The sequence below is a fragment of the Brassica oleracea genome, chromosome C7, assembly GCF_000695525.1.
Source record: "Brassica oleracea var. oleracea cultivar TO1000 chromosome C7, BOL, whole genome shotgun sequence".
In the NCBI taxonomy this organism is placed as follows: Eukaryota; Viridiplantae; Streptophyta; class Magnoliopsida; order Brassicales; family Brassicaceae; genus Brassica; species Brassica oleracea.
The window spans coordinates 23946096-23961386 of record NC_027754.1 but is presented as its reverse complement, the minus strand read 5'-3'; the positions used below and the strand labels follow the sequence as shown (position 1 = coordinate 23961386).

The 15291-nt window shown below is 36.6% G+C and overlaps 3 protein-coding genes across 8 annotated transcripts; 1 reads left to right on the top strand and 2 right to left on the bottom strand.

The window, feature by feature from the left end:
• Positions 1–2539: 2539 nt before the first annotated feature.
• Positions 2540–10978, top strand: LOC106306352 (DNA polymerase alpha catalytic subunit). Of its 5 annotated transcripts, XR_001263140.1 has the most exons (31): positions 2588–3706; positions 3798–3968; positions 4053–4136; positions 4223–4297; positions 4408–4472; positions 4642–4732; positions 4820–5005; positions 5236–5399; positions 5502–5616; positions 5758–5934; positions 6007–6120; positions 6320–6439; positions 6515–6829; positions 6910–6999; positions 7390–7508; positions 7586–7658; positions 7752–7808; positions 7932–8024; positions 8244–8366; positions 8443–8540; positions 8619–8664; positions 8756–8869; positions 8982–9065; positions 9147–9353; positions 9444–9520; positions 9649–9859; positions 9991–10044; positions 10154–10273; positions 10332–10436; positions 10537–10783; positions 10840–10978. XR_001263140.1 is itself a non-coding variant. In XM_013742932.1 (30 exons), the coding sequence occupies exons 1-30, from the start codon at positions 2588–2590 to the stop codon at positions 10678–10680; spliced, it is 4611 nt and encodes a 1536-aa protein (XP_013598386.1). In that variant the 5' UTR covers positions 2540–2587; the 3' UTR covers positions 10681–10786. The 5 variants fall into 5 exon arrangements, 4 of the variants coding, with proteins under 4 accessions (XP_013598386.1, XP_013598389.1, XP_013598388.1 ...); XM_013742932.1 differs by lacking the exon at positions 10840–10978 and having other exon boundaries at positions 2540–3706; positions 10537–10786; XM_013742935.1 differs by lacking the exon at positions 10840–10978 and having other exon boundaries at positions 10362–10436; positions 10540–10786.
• LOC106306354 (transcription factor ALC) lies at positions 10695–12042 on the bottom strand. Of its 2 annotated transcripts, none has more exons than XM_013742936.1 (5): positions 11744–12042; positions 11563–11634; positions 11411–11479; positions 11264–11329; positions 10695–11178 (listed from the first exon to the last, which is right to left on the bottom strand). In XM_013742936.1, the coding sequence occupies exons 1-5, from the start codon at positions 11984–11986 to the stop codon at positions 10978–10980; spliced, it is 651 nt and encodes a 216-aa protein (XP_013598390.1). In that variant the 5' UTR covers positions 11987–12042; the 3' UTR covers positions 10695–10977. The 2 variants fall into 2 exon arrangements, with proteins under 2 accessions (XP_013598390.1, XP_013598391.1); XM_013742937.1 differs by having other exon boundaries at positions 11414–11479; positions 11744–12041.
• Positions 12043–12639: 597 nt separating this feature from the next.
• Positions 12640–13985, bottom strand: LOC106302905 (E3 ubiquitin-protein ligase RNF181). The gene is made up of 4 exons (XM_013739303.1): positions 13906–13985; positions 13614–13828; positions 13446–13532; positions 12640–12897 (listed from the first exon to the last, which is right to left on the bottom strand). The coding sequence occupies exons 2-4, from the start codon at positions 13818–13820 to the stop codon at positions 12640–12642; spliced, it is 552 nt and encodes a 183-aa protein (XP_013594757.1). The 5' UTR covers positions 13821–13828; positions 13906–13985.
• Positions 13986–15291: the final 1306 nt, after the last annotated feature.

The window sequence follows — 15291 nt, the reverse complement described above, 5'->3', positions numbered from 1 at the left end:
CTTCATTCTCTCACAAAACTAATTTCTCTATTGTGTTCATTTTGGCCGTGAACAGTCCTGGTTAATCATAAGTGAACTTGGAGAATATAGCATTTCCTTCATTCTCCTAGAAACAGCCCCATTTCACACTCACAAGGTGATTTGTCATTAGCTTTGTTTAGAGGAGTATCATGTACTACTCCATTCATATCTCAAAGCTATGGACACAAATCATTAAAAGCAAATGCTTATCCTATAATCCTTACTCACAAGGTGATTTGCCATTAGTTTTATTTAGAGGAGTATCATGTACTACTCCATTCATATCTCAAAACAATGGACACAAATCATTAAAAGCTAATGCTTATCCTATATTTCTTACATGTAGCACTGTTTAATCATCATAGGAACTGAGTATAGATCGAAGTCTTACAGTGCTTTGGTTAGATTTAGTTTGACTTAGTTGTCTCCTTGAACCTATTTCTTGGGATCTCCAGTCAGTTAGGTAGAGTTACCGCCAAACCTCATCTTAATTCACAGGCTACCCATTCCTTTAGATGATATAACAACTTGATCTCATGACACACCTTTAATATAAGGATTGTCTAATGATTTTTGTCATCTTTTTTTTAAGATACAATTAATCATTGTACACAAAACTCAGTGCATGACACTAGTTTTTTTTTTCTTTTCTTTTAAAAAGTAAAATCATATTGTGATAACTATCATTAAATTCATTTGGCCTCTTGCCAATGACTTTATATCGTAAGCAAAGCTTCCCCCACATTTCTTGAGATAACTTAAGAATATGCATATTTAATTACATTTAACATCTCTTAAGAGTTTAGAAAATTGATCTACAACTCTTTTAGATTTAAATGAATAAAAAGCAATTTCAGAAAATGTATTTCATTCTTAGAAATTCACATTTTACATACAACTATTTTCATAGTTCTCTCAAGTTAATTAATAAATCTAACTTGTATGTTTTGGATCTTTTCCAAACACTTTTTTAGCAAATATACATATCATTACAGATATTATTTTTGCCATCAAAACCACACAATTTTATATGATTATTCTCAACCATATTAACCAGTGAATCATGCAAATCACAACCATAAACACATAAGTGCAAGAGAATTATTTTAAATAATTCAATCGATCCTGCAAAAAATAAAATGTTAGCGCAAGAACACAAGTTTTACACAATATCAAAAACTTTTTGGAGAAAGCACACATCCATATTTCCACATCTTGAATATTCTGGTTCCAAGAATTTTCTAATTCTTGTTTCCATTACCTGTTCTTAAAAATCAACTTTTAACAAATATCATTATTGTTAGTGCAAAAGCATAAACAATATTTAAAGATTTAAGAGTGTAAGAACCTTATTTTACTACTATAGGACAACTGATATTTGTAAAGAATAATAAGAACATAGATTAAAATTACAATACCGAAATATAAAAATAAAGAAGAATTGCAGAGTCGAGATAGTTAATCTCTTTTCTTAAATCTTTAAACGCCCCGTAGTGTGACGGTTTCATGGCGCTCAGATTCCCAGGATACAACTGCAGCATTGTTTCTGTTTACCATCACCGAAAAAACATAATCTATCTACCCTATTTCTGTGATGTACTCTCAGACTCAAAATAAAAAAAATACTAGCATAACTATTCTGAGTGGGTGAATTGTTTATTTGATTGTATGAATGTATGTATTTTCTATAATGCTAGCAAGCCCTTTTATAGAAAAATCATGAGAAGCACAAGTTTCATTTTTCAACACAAAAAATAAAACTTCCATGGTGCACTAATGGAGTCTTTAATTCTTGTCAATTATTATGTGAATTTATTCCATATTTTGACCAAGAAATTAAAGAGTAAAAGTAAAATTATTTTTTTGTTTGACCAATTCAAACTAAATAATATACTTTAAAATTGATTTCTTTTTTATATTTTATCAATATAAAAGATCAACATATATTTGATTTAAGTTAATGAACATGAAGTCCAACTAACAAATCAAAACCCAAATCCAAGATCAAATATCTAATGTATGTATTTACTATTTTATACAAGATTCTCAAATCACACACATTAGACCTCGATTTCTCATTCAAATAAATCTTCATTTTTGTCGTATGAATACCTTATTCATAATGTTCAAAAAATAGTTCCAAGAGCCACCACCACAGGACAGCTTACTCCAAACTTAGCTTCTTTGTCATCAACCCAACTCACAAGCCCATAAACCACGTTCTCACGCAACGTTCGTGGAGTCTCCAGTTTCACGGTGTAGCTTAGCTCATCGTTTTCCTCTCTGACAGTTAATCTCTTCACCGTTCCCAGCCTTTCACTCTCACGCCAAAGTTTCTCTGGGCTTCTCCCAAACTTGTCAACTTCAATCCCAATAACCTTCTCTTCGCTCCCTTGTATTGGGCCTTACTAAACAAGATAAAGCCCATTAGTATTAAGCTTATTAGGATCTCGCAGATAGAGGCGCCAAAATTATATCGATTTTCCCGCCATCTCGCAGATGTAAAACCCCAAATCGAACACTCAGCTTCGCAAAAAAAAACCCCAAATTAGAAGAAACTAACAAAATGTCCGGCGATAACTCGACGGAGGCTGGCCGAAAACGAAGCCGAGGCGCGGAGGCAGCGACTAGGAAGGAAGCTCTAGAGCGGCTGAAAGCGATTCGGCAAGGAGGACTTCGGAATCTAGCAGCTTCAGGTGGCGGCTACGATATCAGGATAGAAGAACCGATCTTCGACACCGTCGATGACGACGAGTACGACGCGATCGTGTCCCGGCGGCGCGAGGAGGCTCGCGGATTCGTAGTCGACGACGGGGAAGACGGAGATCTGGGTTACGGCGACGAAGGCGAGGAGGAGGATTTCACGAAGCCCAGTGGGCCTGACTCGACTGATGAATCGGACGACGGCGGTGGATTTAGCGGGAGACTGAGGAAGAAGAAAGCTGAGAAGAAGAAAGGGAAGGAACAGCCTCAGGTTAAGAAGGTGAATCCGGCGCTCAAGGCTGCGGCTACTATTACAGGTGAAGGGAGACTCTCTTCGATGTTCACATCTTCGAGTTTCAAGAAGGGGAAGGAGACTGATACGGTAAAGTGCGAGGGTATTCTTGACGAGGTTTTAGCTGAGGTAACTCCTGATGATTTGGATAGAGAAAGGCATAGGAGAAGGAAACAACCACCTACAGTTCCAGTTATGTTCTCTAGGAATAAAAATGTGGTTTCTGTTACCTCCAGCATGGCAATGAAGGATTCAGAACCCACAAGTGATCGTGTTTTCATGGAGAAGGAGTTGGTGAAAGAGATGAAAGAAGAAGTTGTGACAGAATCTGAAGTCACCCCTCCGCATGATTCCGAGAAGATGGAGTTACCTGGAAGTGATGGTGTTGTAGAGGATGGATCAAACAATAGAAGACAAAGTGAAGCGAAGGCTGAGTCAGAAGTGAAGGATGTGTTTACATTGAATGCAACGGTTGATTTGAAAGAGAAGGATTCGGCTTTAAGCGCCACTGCTGGTTGGAAGGAAGCAATGGTCAAAGGTGGGACTGAGAATGGGGCTCCACTTAGTTCTAATTGCGAAGGGCAAACGGAATTTGATTTGGATGCTGATGGTTCACTTCGTTTTTACATTCTTGACGCTTACGAGGAGGCTTTTGGAGCGAGTATGGGCACAATATATTTGTTTGGGAAGGTGAGTCTTTTGGGATTTTTTAACTCATTTTCTTCTGCTTTAAAGGTTAAATCTAGAGAGTTGATTTTGATGTCCTCTATGTACAATTCAGGTTAAGATGGGAGATACGTACAAGAGTTGCTCTGTGGTAGTTAAGAATATCCAGAGATGTGTTTATGCTATTCCCAATGATTCCGTATTTCCTTCACATGAACTAATCACGCTCGAGCAAGAGGTGAAAGACTCTAAACTTTCTCCTGAATCATTCCGGGGGAAGTTACATGTGAGTTTGACTACCTGTGTTACATGCTAGGAAGAAGCAATATTCTTCCTCTATTGTTTATTGTTTTTGGCCTTTTCTTCTCAGGAAATGGCATCAAATTTGAAGAACGAAATTTCTCAGCAATTGTTACAACTCAATGTTTCCAGTTATAGCATGGCACTTGTCAAGGTTTGAGTATTTACTTACTTTTCATGTATTTTAGCAGCAAAACTTTTCTTTGACTCTCTATTCTGCTCTCCATGGACGAATATCAGAGAAACTATGCATTTGAGAGGCCTGATGTGCCTGTTGGCGAACAATATGTCTTGAAGATAAATTATCCATTTAAGGTACATTTCATCTTTGAGTCGAACTAAAAGTTCTCTTTTATTTTTATTTTTTTTGTGAACTTCTGCACATCTCATCATCGTGACACTTTTGCCTTTTCTTGTTGTCATAGGATCCTCCTCTTCCAGAAGACCTCAAAGGGGAGTCTTTTAGCGCTGTCCTTGGCTCTAACACCAGGTTTAAGCTTCTTACTGCTGAGTTTCTTTACCTTTCTCTGTTTTTGATAGTCGATCAGTTAAGTTTGCATCTACTGCTCTTTTGCAAGCCTTTTAGTTAATGTGTGCCGCTATGTCAAAAATTTAGTGCGGTGCAACTTTCTCTGCTTATTAATTTAATTCATTTGCAGTGCTTTGGAGCTTTTTATCCTTAAAAGGAAGATTATGGGACCGTCTTGGCTCAAAATTTCAAACTTTTCTACCAATTCACCCTCTCAACGAGTAAGGCCTTTAAAAGTACCATAACCATCTTACTTGTGATATTTAGTTCTTTATATCTCCAATAATGAGGACTTGACACTTGTGCAGGTGAGCTGGTGCAAGTTTGAGGTTACTGTTGAATCTCCCAAGGTTATCACTGTTTTAGTTTCGGAGGAAAAAGTTGCTCATCCTCCTGCTGTAGTTACAGCCATAAATTTAAAGACTATAGTCAATGAAAAGCAGAACATAAGCGAAATTGTTTCTGCGTCTGTTCTCTGCTTTCACAACGCCAAGGTTTGTTCTATAACATTTGACCAATGCTTTAGCCGTTGTTTCTCTTTGTGAAGAATATGGATGTGCTGCTTCACCTCGATGGTTATACCACAATATTCTTAAGTATGATCATGACATCACCACTCACCAATAGTTATTTGTATTAAGCTGGTTTATGACGATTTTTCTTGTTCAAATGATACTTATGTAGACATGAGCAGCTTGACATTTGATGTTCCTTGGTCTTTCAGATTGATGTTCCAATGCCAGGTCCAGAAAGGAAGAGGTCTGGTATTCTGAGTCATTTCACTGTTGTTAGGAATCCTGAAGGAACCGGTTACCCAATTGGTTGGAAAAAAGAAGTGGCTGACAGAAATTCAAAGAACCGCTGCAGCGTTTTAAGTTTTGAAAATAGGTATTCGCAGCTCTGTTACTGTATAGGCCGTGCTCATGATCCATGTATATCTTTGGCAGTTCATGTTGCTTCATCAAACATTTTTTTCTTTTCTTACTGCAGTGAAAGAGCATTGCTGAATCGGCTGTTTCTGGAGCTGAACAAATTGGACAGTGATGTTCTTGTGGGACATAATATATCAGGTTTTGATCTGGATGTCCTTCTCCAAAGAGCCCAGGTAAATCAAATACTCTTTTTACCACTAATAAGATGTGTTTTTTCATTTACATTCCGACGAAATTAAAACGTGCTCCATGATGGTATATTACTCTCATATGAAGATCACCTCTTGTCTGAAAACCCTATGACTACAATGCAGGCTTGCAAAGTTTTGAGTAGCATGTGGTCCAAAATTGGCCGTCTCAAACGCTCTTCCATGCCTAAGCTTAAAGGGAACACTAATTATGGGTCCGGAGCTACACTAGGGATCATGTCTTGCATTGCTGGAAGACTCTTGTGTGATACAGATCTATGTTCTCGTGACTTGTTGAAGCAGGTATGATGCTCAAATTTTACAAGCAATGAGCTGAAGCTTACTCCCTCGCTTACAAGCTTCTGGTTGTTGCAGGTCAGTTATTCGTTAACAGATCTCTCAAAGACACAGCTAAACCGGGACAGGAAAGAGATATCGCCTAATGACATTCCCAAAATGTTTCAGTCATCTAAAACACTTGTCGAACTTGTAAGTTCTTCAATTAGTCCACTCATAGGTTTTTGTATGCATAAGCTGTAACTACCTCACTGAGGACGATAGCTTATGATTCTTATGATAGCTTAGAAACAAAGGAATTGCCGATAAACATCAGTTGACGTAGGTTGATGAGTGACGACTGCATCTTAATTGCTTGCTTGTTATAACATTTTGGCTTTCTTCGTTTCAGATTGAATGTGGTGAAACAGATGCGTGGTTATCGATGGAGCTCATGTTTCATCTAAGTGTTCTTCCACTCACTCTCCAGCTAACTAACATAAGTGGCAATCTTTGGGGAAAAACTCTTCAGGTAATGACTCCTGTTTCAGCTCTCCTTTTCTCTCTTTATGCTTTTAACACTCATGTTTTCTATGGTTCTTACCAGGGAGCCAGGGCGCAGAGAATTGAATATTACTTGCTACATACATTCCACTCGAAAAAGTACATCCTCCCAGACAAAAATTCACAACGTATGAAGGAAATAAAGTCATCAAAAAGAAGAATGAATCATGGTCCGGAGGGCCACAATGTAGATGAATTGGATGCTGACCTGGCTTTGGAAAATGATCCGTCTAAGGACAACAAAGCAAAGAAGGGTCCAGCCTACGCTGGTGGACTGGTCTTGGAGCCAAAGAAAGGCTTATATGACAAATATGTATTGCTTCTCGATTTCAATAGTCTTTACCCGTCTATTATACAGGTTAGCAGACTATTTTCTATATTTCAAGCCTTGGATGGCTGTTTCCTTTGATTTGTAGATAACGGTCATGCTTATTTCAGGAATATAATATCTGTTTCACGACCATACCACGATCAGAAGATGGAGTTCCTCGTTTACCGTCGAGTCAGACACCTGGAATTCTTCCAAAGGTATATTCACGATTACACGATCAGTTGCTTTATATTGTGACTTTACTCGGCTCTGTACGCGATCTGTTATACGTCGTCAAACACCAAATCTGTAAGTCACCCCAAACCCGTCAGAAATTAATAGAAAGAAATAAAAAACTCATCAAAAGCATTAGTTTGCCTCGATTTCTCTGAAGGTGTATGTGGAAAATCCTCAAATTAAAACGACCCAGCTCTTCAGTATAGTATTAGTGATTGCTGCGTTCTGTAGTTCAACTAAACTAACCTTGACATCATCTTCTAAACTAGAGCTCTGTGCATTTCTTGGTACCACTATGATTTTCTCTCTTGTTCTGTTATGCCCAGTCTAATAAATATTAGATGATAATTCACTGTATGTCTCTGTTTCAGTTGATGGAACATTTGGTCAGTATAAGGAAAAGCGTCAAACTAAAGATGGCAAAGGAAACAGGTCTTAAGTACTGGGAGCTTGACATTAGGCAGCAGGCAATAAAGCTCACAGCCAATAGGTTTGTATTTACGGTTTTAGGTTGTGCTGGCGATAAATACACTTTTATTAATGTTTTCCTATTCATTGTAAACACAGTATGTATGGATGTCTGGGTTTTTCCAATTCAAGATTCTACGCTAAGCCTTTAGCAGAGCTCATAACACTACAGGTAAGTTATGCTCTCTAAGTTTCCTAGTTACACAATTTTCTTTGTTTTTTTTCTCTATTCTCGTGTGATCCGATTAATTCCCCAACATTGCAGGGAAGGGAGATCCTGCAAAGAACCGTGGATCTTGTCCAAAATCATTTAAACCTAGAGGTATTTCCTATACTTTGAGTCCCACGAAATGCATGTCAGTAGATAATTGATGTAATGTGTTGATGTAATGTGTCCGCATTTCTCTTTATCAGTTGTAGAACTAAACATCTTGCTATTACGCAGGTGATTTACGGTGACACAGATTCAATCATGATTCACAGTGGACTAGATGATATCGAAGAGGTGAAAGCCATTAAAACAAAAGTCATCCAAGAGGTAGGTTGGATAAATAGATTTTTCTCCAGCCTTTCACCCTTAGTTTTAAACCTTTCTATTACCAAACCAATATGAATTAGATACTTGCAACCTTGATGTTTGGTTTCTTGATGCATGAAAACATCACGCAATGGAAACTCAAATCAGTATAATTATAGACAATGTACTGTAAAAAGCAGACATTTGATTTGGTCTCACTTTCTCGCTTTCGATTTCTAGGTCAATAAGAAGTATAGATGTCTGAAAATTGACTGTGATGGTATATATAAGAGGATGCTTCTTCTTAGAAAAAAGAAATATGCTGCCGTCAAGTTGCAGTTCAAGGACGGGAAGACTTGCGAGGTAATATTTAATTTACACTTTGGCTACCTTTTCTTGTAGAAAATGTTTTGAGTACTAACATGACTTCTCAATGCAGGACATTGAAAGAAAAGGTGTGGACATGGTTCGTCGAGATTGGAGCTTACTTTCCAAGGAAATTGGAGATTTATGCTTGTCTAAGATCTTGTGTGGAGGGTATGTTCTAAAACATTAAGTGAAAACATTATTTTTACTTTCTCATGCAAAGCACAACAAGTCCTGTCTTCTTTGCAGGTCATGTGAGGATGTTGTTGAAGCAATTCATAGCGAGCTTATGAAGGTAATCTTTGTTAACCTCCATTTAGTAACCTTTTTTAATTAGTATGCTCTTCTTTGTCATCCAATACATGTATGCTTTGTCCATCCAACAGATAAAAGAGGAAATGAGAAATGGGAAAGTTGCACTTGAGAAGTATGTCATCACCAAGGCATTAACTAAGTCACCAGAAGCGTATCCAGATTCCAAAAGCCAACCACACGTTCAAGTGAGTATGGGAGCTATTATTCGCATTATTGCTCATCAGAATGATGTTTAAAATTAATACTTTTTCACATTTTTACTGAACTCTGATTGTGCGGTTAAACTGTTTTTCTCAGGTTGCACTCAGAATGAGGCAACGTGGTTATAAAGAAGGTTTCAATGCTAAGGATACTGTACCATATATAATCTGCTATGAACAGGTTCCCAACACAAAAGACCAGCTTAATACAATCCGAACCAAATTGTCTCTCTACTAAATTTTTAACCCTTCCTCTGTGCAGGGTAATACTAGCTCTGCGAGCTCAGCAGGGATTGGCGAACGTGCTAGGCATCCTGATGAGGTGAAATCAGAAGACAGCAGATGGTTGGTTGACATAGATTACTACTTGGCACAGCAGATTCATCCTGTGGTGTCTCGTTTATGCGCAGAGATTCAGGGCACAAGTCCTGAGAGGTTAGCCGAGTGTTTAGGACTTGACCCATCAAAGGTAAAACAGCTTTCATTTAAACCCAATCTCCAATTCCATATACGATGATTCTCAATTCTGATAAGTGGTTGTAAACAATGTATTTAATAGTATCGAAGCAGATCAAACGATGCTACTGGCAGTGATCCTTCTACAGCACTCTTGTTTGCTACAAGCGATGAAGAAAGGTAATGATATCTTATCTCCTCTGTAATTTGCAATCATGCTTCCTCGCTATGATGTATTTTCTCCAGGATTTGAGATACTCTTAGAATTCAAGATTTGCAACAACGTAATTTACATGTAAAAAACGCAGATACAAAAGCTGCGAGCCGTTAGCATTAGCATGCCCCAACTGCTCTGCTGCTTTCAACTGTCCATCTATTACTAGCTCAGTCTATGCGTCGATCAGTAAGAAATCTGAAACAGAGGAATCTGATTCTACATTCTGGCTTAAGCTGCAATGCCCGAAATGTGAGCCAGAAGGTAGCACGGGAAGAATATCCCCTGCAATGATATCTAACCAGGTAGATAAGCTTTGTTAAAAAATATCTTAATTTCTATGTTTCTCAAAATTAAAGAACTGTTGTATCTAGGCCTTCTGATTTGGCTTGTAGAACAAATGGTTTGGTAATTAACTTGTTATCATGCATTTCAGGTGAAAAGGCAGATCGATGGGTTTGTATCTATGTACTACAAAGGCATAATGATGGTGCATAGAAAACCCTTCTCCACTTGCCTTGTTAATATTCATAATTATGAACACCTGTCATTATTAAGTCAGGCTTATGAATTTTATTTGTACATTTTGCCTTGGACAGTGTGACGATGAGTCTTGCAAGCACACAACTCGCATCCCCAACTTCCGTCTGCTTGGTGACCGTGAACGGGGAACAGTTTGTCCAAACTATCCTAATTGTAATGGAACTCTCTTAAGAAAGGTATATGCCCTCATCCACCTTGTAAGAAGTCTTATTTTTCTGTTGCTTCACAGAACAGCTTTTAACTCCAAGCCTTGCCTTATTACAGTACACTGAAGCAGACTTGTACAAGCAGCTGTCATACTTTTGCCACATATTAGACACCCAGTGCAATCTAGAAAAGGTTTCTACTTTACAATCTTATCTTCTTTTAAAGTTTTATCACAATCAATTTGTGTTGTCTAGATTCCTGATAATCATCTCTCTCGTATTTAAAAAAAAAGCAGATGGATGTTGGTGTCAGAATTCAAGTAGAGAAAGCATTGACGAAGACAAGACCTGCGGTTCAGGCAGCAGCATCCATGGCTCGAAGTATCCGAGACCGGTGTGCGTACGGATGGCTGCAACTCACAGACATAGCCATTTGATCGTAATCATGTAGTTAAATTTATACATTTTTTTTCTTACATCATTATAATGAAGCTACTCAGTTTTGTTCAGTCCTAAAGCTTATTAGCATAACACTTTGAAATATAACCAGTAGCAGTTTTGTTCAGTCCTAAAGCTTATTAGCATAACACTTTGAAATATAACCAGTAGCAGTTTTGTTCAGTCCTAAAGCTTATTAGCATAACACTTTGAAATATAACCAAATCATTTTCGGCTCATGTTTCTGTGGAGAGGAAATCTGACTTCGAATCCTCTTCACTGTCTGAACGTTGTCTTCAAAGCAGAGTGGTTGTGGGAAAGCACATTTCCTGAGTTGGTTCGGGTGGTTCAAGGTTAGCCATCGAGTGAGAACCACCAAGCAGAGTCTCAAGGTTCAGCCCTTGTTCTGAGGTTCCAGTGATCCCTGTCTGCGTAGGCGGTAGAATTGGTGGTAATCGCAGAGGATTTAGGCCTAAACCATTCATAGCGGCTAACGTCTGCATTCATCAAGTTAATCAGATGTTTGGGTTTACAAATTTAGTTGTTTATGATCATAGCGTAAGGAACATATAGAAAAAGAACCTGAAACTGAAGTTGAAGCTGTTTCAGATATTCTATAGCTTCATCAAGCATTGAGGCCTTTTCTGTCTACAAAACATAAAAAAAAAACAAAACAAATGTATCTCACAACTGAGTTCTGAAAGATAAAAAGTCGAACTTGGTATTTACCACCTTGTTGGAATTGGGTATCAGTTTCTGCAAAGCTTTCATTTTCTCGTTGATCTTGCTCCTCCTCCTCTGCAATATATCCAGTTTCTATTATTATCTCTAGTTTTTTTTTTTAAACCAAATCAAGAATCTTAAAAGGATAAAGACAAAACCTTTTCAGACAAGGTGTGGAACTGTGCATCAATGTTTCTCTTCAATGAATTTCGCTGTCTAGCTCCATTTCTCTTTAGTGTTTTTTAACCATTACCAACCAAAAACACAATAAAGTTATTTTTTTCTTTAATCAACAAGCGAGGGTAATAGTTTCACGGCAACTAACATCGTTAAGTTTACCTTGTTTTCGAAACCACATTTGCCTTCCCCAGTTTCAGCGACTGCACAAGCGGCGTAAGAAACCGCTCCGCCGGGAACGAGGGGGAAGGTTCGGTTGAACATCTCAGCGGAGGAAACGATTTTCTTCGGTGAGAAAGAAGGTTGAGCTGTGGGAGTACGGGACAGTACCTGCCGGAGAATGCTCGAGAGTTCGTCCGAAGAAGATGGAGCAGGAAGACGATCACCTTCATCGGAATTACCCATCTCTCTCCTCTCTCTCTGTGAATTCTTCTCATCACAAGTTACTGAGGCTTTTCATAATAAATAGGCAGGCGCGTGGCAAATCACTCTAGACATAATCTGGTGGCTTACGTTACTATACTGTATATGAATATTCCCATTAGTGATAATTTGTATTTGGTTCACAACTTTATAGTCTATGAATTCAATAATTGATTTTGTACTGGATTTAACAAAGCAGATTTATCACCAAATGTAATTATAAGTTTTAACACCCGGTAAAATTGCATATAATTTTTCTTTTTCTTCTCTTTTTTTCCCGATGCCATAAATAAATAAAAAATAGAGCAGTGATGGGTGGAAAAATCAGTAAAGAACGGTTGATAGATAGAGTTTTCTGAAAGTCATAAATAATACTGTAATTAATTATTATTATTAAACATGAAAAAGGACAATCACTTCACAGGTAAGGTCTTGCAAGAGTTTCACCATTTTTGACAAATTGCAGTGGGTGTTGTCTTGAATGATAATTAACTTGCATAAATTTCGGTAGACTTTTTTTTTTGTTATGAAACTTCCATATTTGTATTCATTAAACTACCGAATACCGATACTTGAACAAAAGAAACCAATGTTGGCAATACTAACACATTCAAATATTCAGCATAATGAAACACTTAAAGAGCTTGTTGCTTGCAAAGAGGACATTTGTTCTTGACCATTAGCCATTTCTTGATACACTCGTAGTGAAAATCATGTCCACATGCCAGTGTAGAAGCCTCATCATTGCACTTAAGTTCATCGAGACATATCACACACTTCTCCGCTTCACCAGAACGATCTTCATACTTTCTTCCTTTCAGATTCCCCTCAATGATATCAACGTCTAAACCAATGCAGACATCTCCTATCTGCTCACTAATGAGCAATAATTCCTAGAAAAAAATGCACTAATAAATTTTTGAATATATATAGTTACAGAGTTCTAAATTTACAACCATGCACATTATGGTTGTCAATGGTAACAATGAAATGAAATTAATGGAATAAAAATAGATGGAATAAGATGAATGGAATTAGTTAAAAAAGAAATATTTTCATTTTATTCATTCATAACTAAAATTGCATATGAATGTTTTTTTTTGGAATGTTTGTGGAATTGATGGAATGAATATTTTATTATATTCATGTTAAATACTGAAAAAAATTTATGGAAATAATGAAATAAGTCATTCCACGTCATATCATTCCAAAAATCAACAATCCAATTGCATCATATATATTCCTTTTAGTTTTCTTCAACTATGATTCAAATGCATATCCACTCGAAAAAAATGTACAAATGCAATATAACCAATTAAGTTACCAATAAATTGATTATATGTTACATAAAATATACCCTTTTATTTTATATATATATATATATATATATATATTGTTTTATATGTATATATATATATATATATATTATCTTTCACCATACCTCATATATGAAGTTGAGTTCTTCATATGATGGTATTTCAAATGATCCATTGGCCAGTGTCTGTAACCACTGCTCGAATGTTTCTTCCTATACATTTTCAATAAGTCTTATATTGTTCATCCATACTTTAATATCTCTCAAAAAAACATGCAGAAAGTAGATTATTACCATTGGATATATCATTGAAATTGGATTAGGCTCTATTGTCAGACCATCATGGTTCATCTCAACCATCGAATGATTAGGCTCTATTGAGTTGGCATTAACATCAACGCTCGGATAAGTGTCCCACCTCTGCCAATTATCTCCATATAATAACTGTTGGAAGCTGAATGGAGTATCTGATTCCGAAAAATCATTCATGTTTTGGTCCATATATAATTCTGAAAGAACAAAGATTATTTGACTCAAATTATAGGAAGGACTAAATAGAGGCATGCCAATAAAGATAGATTCATACCTCGAAGATATTAATAGGGAAGGGATAACTTGTAAGAGAATGTTTTGATGAACAAACACTTATATAGCTAAGGAGTGCTGTTCACAAGCTTATAAACACACTTTATTTTCAACTGAAGAATATTTTGTGTATCACAAGATGATTTCTAAGCACTCTTAATTATGTCGTTGTAATCTATGAGATAAGTAATCGACGTATATATATGAGGAACCATGGTTAAAGCATTTAGCCACTTTAAGCAAAATGATAAACAACAATAAATGTTAGTAAAATAAATTACACTTGTTGGTTTTTCTGGAGTCAAAAATGCTAACAAACAAAATAACAAATAGAGATAGCTAATAAAAATGGAATCACCACTGGATTCTAGAAATTTATAGCCTGTTTTAGCTATGTATTTATTTAAATGGAAATGTTTTTTTATAGGATATTTTCACCAACTGTATTTCCTTAATAAAAGATACATTTTGGATTACTTAATAGAAAATATCAATTCTATAAAAGTATTAAATTAATAAACGTATGGCTTAAAATGTTTCTTTGATAATACTAGATACTGCATACACAAAGTTTACAAAAAAAAACTCATTTTGGTTCATTATGATTTGCAATACAGTCAATGGGCATATGCGCAAGTATAAAGTGTTGAAGCCTTAGTCCAACAAAATGCGGAACCTTTGGAACAGCAACCCAAAGAAGGTGATGAGATCAGACGTCCGTGGAAGCTTTTGATCAACAGTTAAGGAGCTCTCCATTGAATTCAGGTTAAATTTTTATAAACCATTGAATTTTGTTAAACCGTTGAATCTTATACTCGTGTTTCATTGTCTGTTCTCTTGCTTTATTGTTTGCCTGGTAGGATTTTTTCATGTCTTTACGAAGTGTGTGAGAGTTCGTGTATAAATCTTAAAGATATATATCACACATAGATGATGTAGAGAAGATATTTCGATGCTTGGATTGACTTTTAGTACCTTGATGAATTTGTCAATATTTGGATTGTTACATTGTACCTGCTAGTGAAGCTTTTACCAAATGTCATCTTAGAGATGTCACAGAGCAAGTATTGTTTGTGTGAAATATGCTTTTATAATTTGTGCAAATAATTTTACTATGGCTGATATGTGATGAATACATATATCAGGAACCATGTAACAGAAATCCAAAAAGGTTCATAATGGTGATTGGAGACATAATTAAGCTCCATTGACACATCGGGTAAAGTAAGTTCTCTGGTACGTTGTTTGGCTTGCGATGGTCGCTCATGTATACACCTTAAAATATGCCACAGTATTCGTTGGTTGATTTAGTTTCACGTATTGCGAAAGTCTAATTTGTCTGGAAACGCATGCATGGTTGTGGAAATACAAACAGATGAGAAATAGG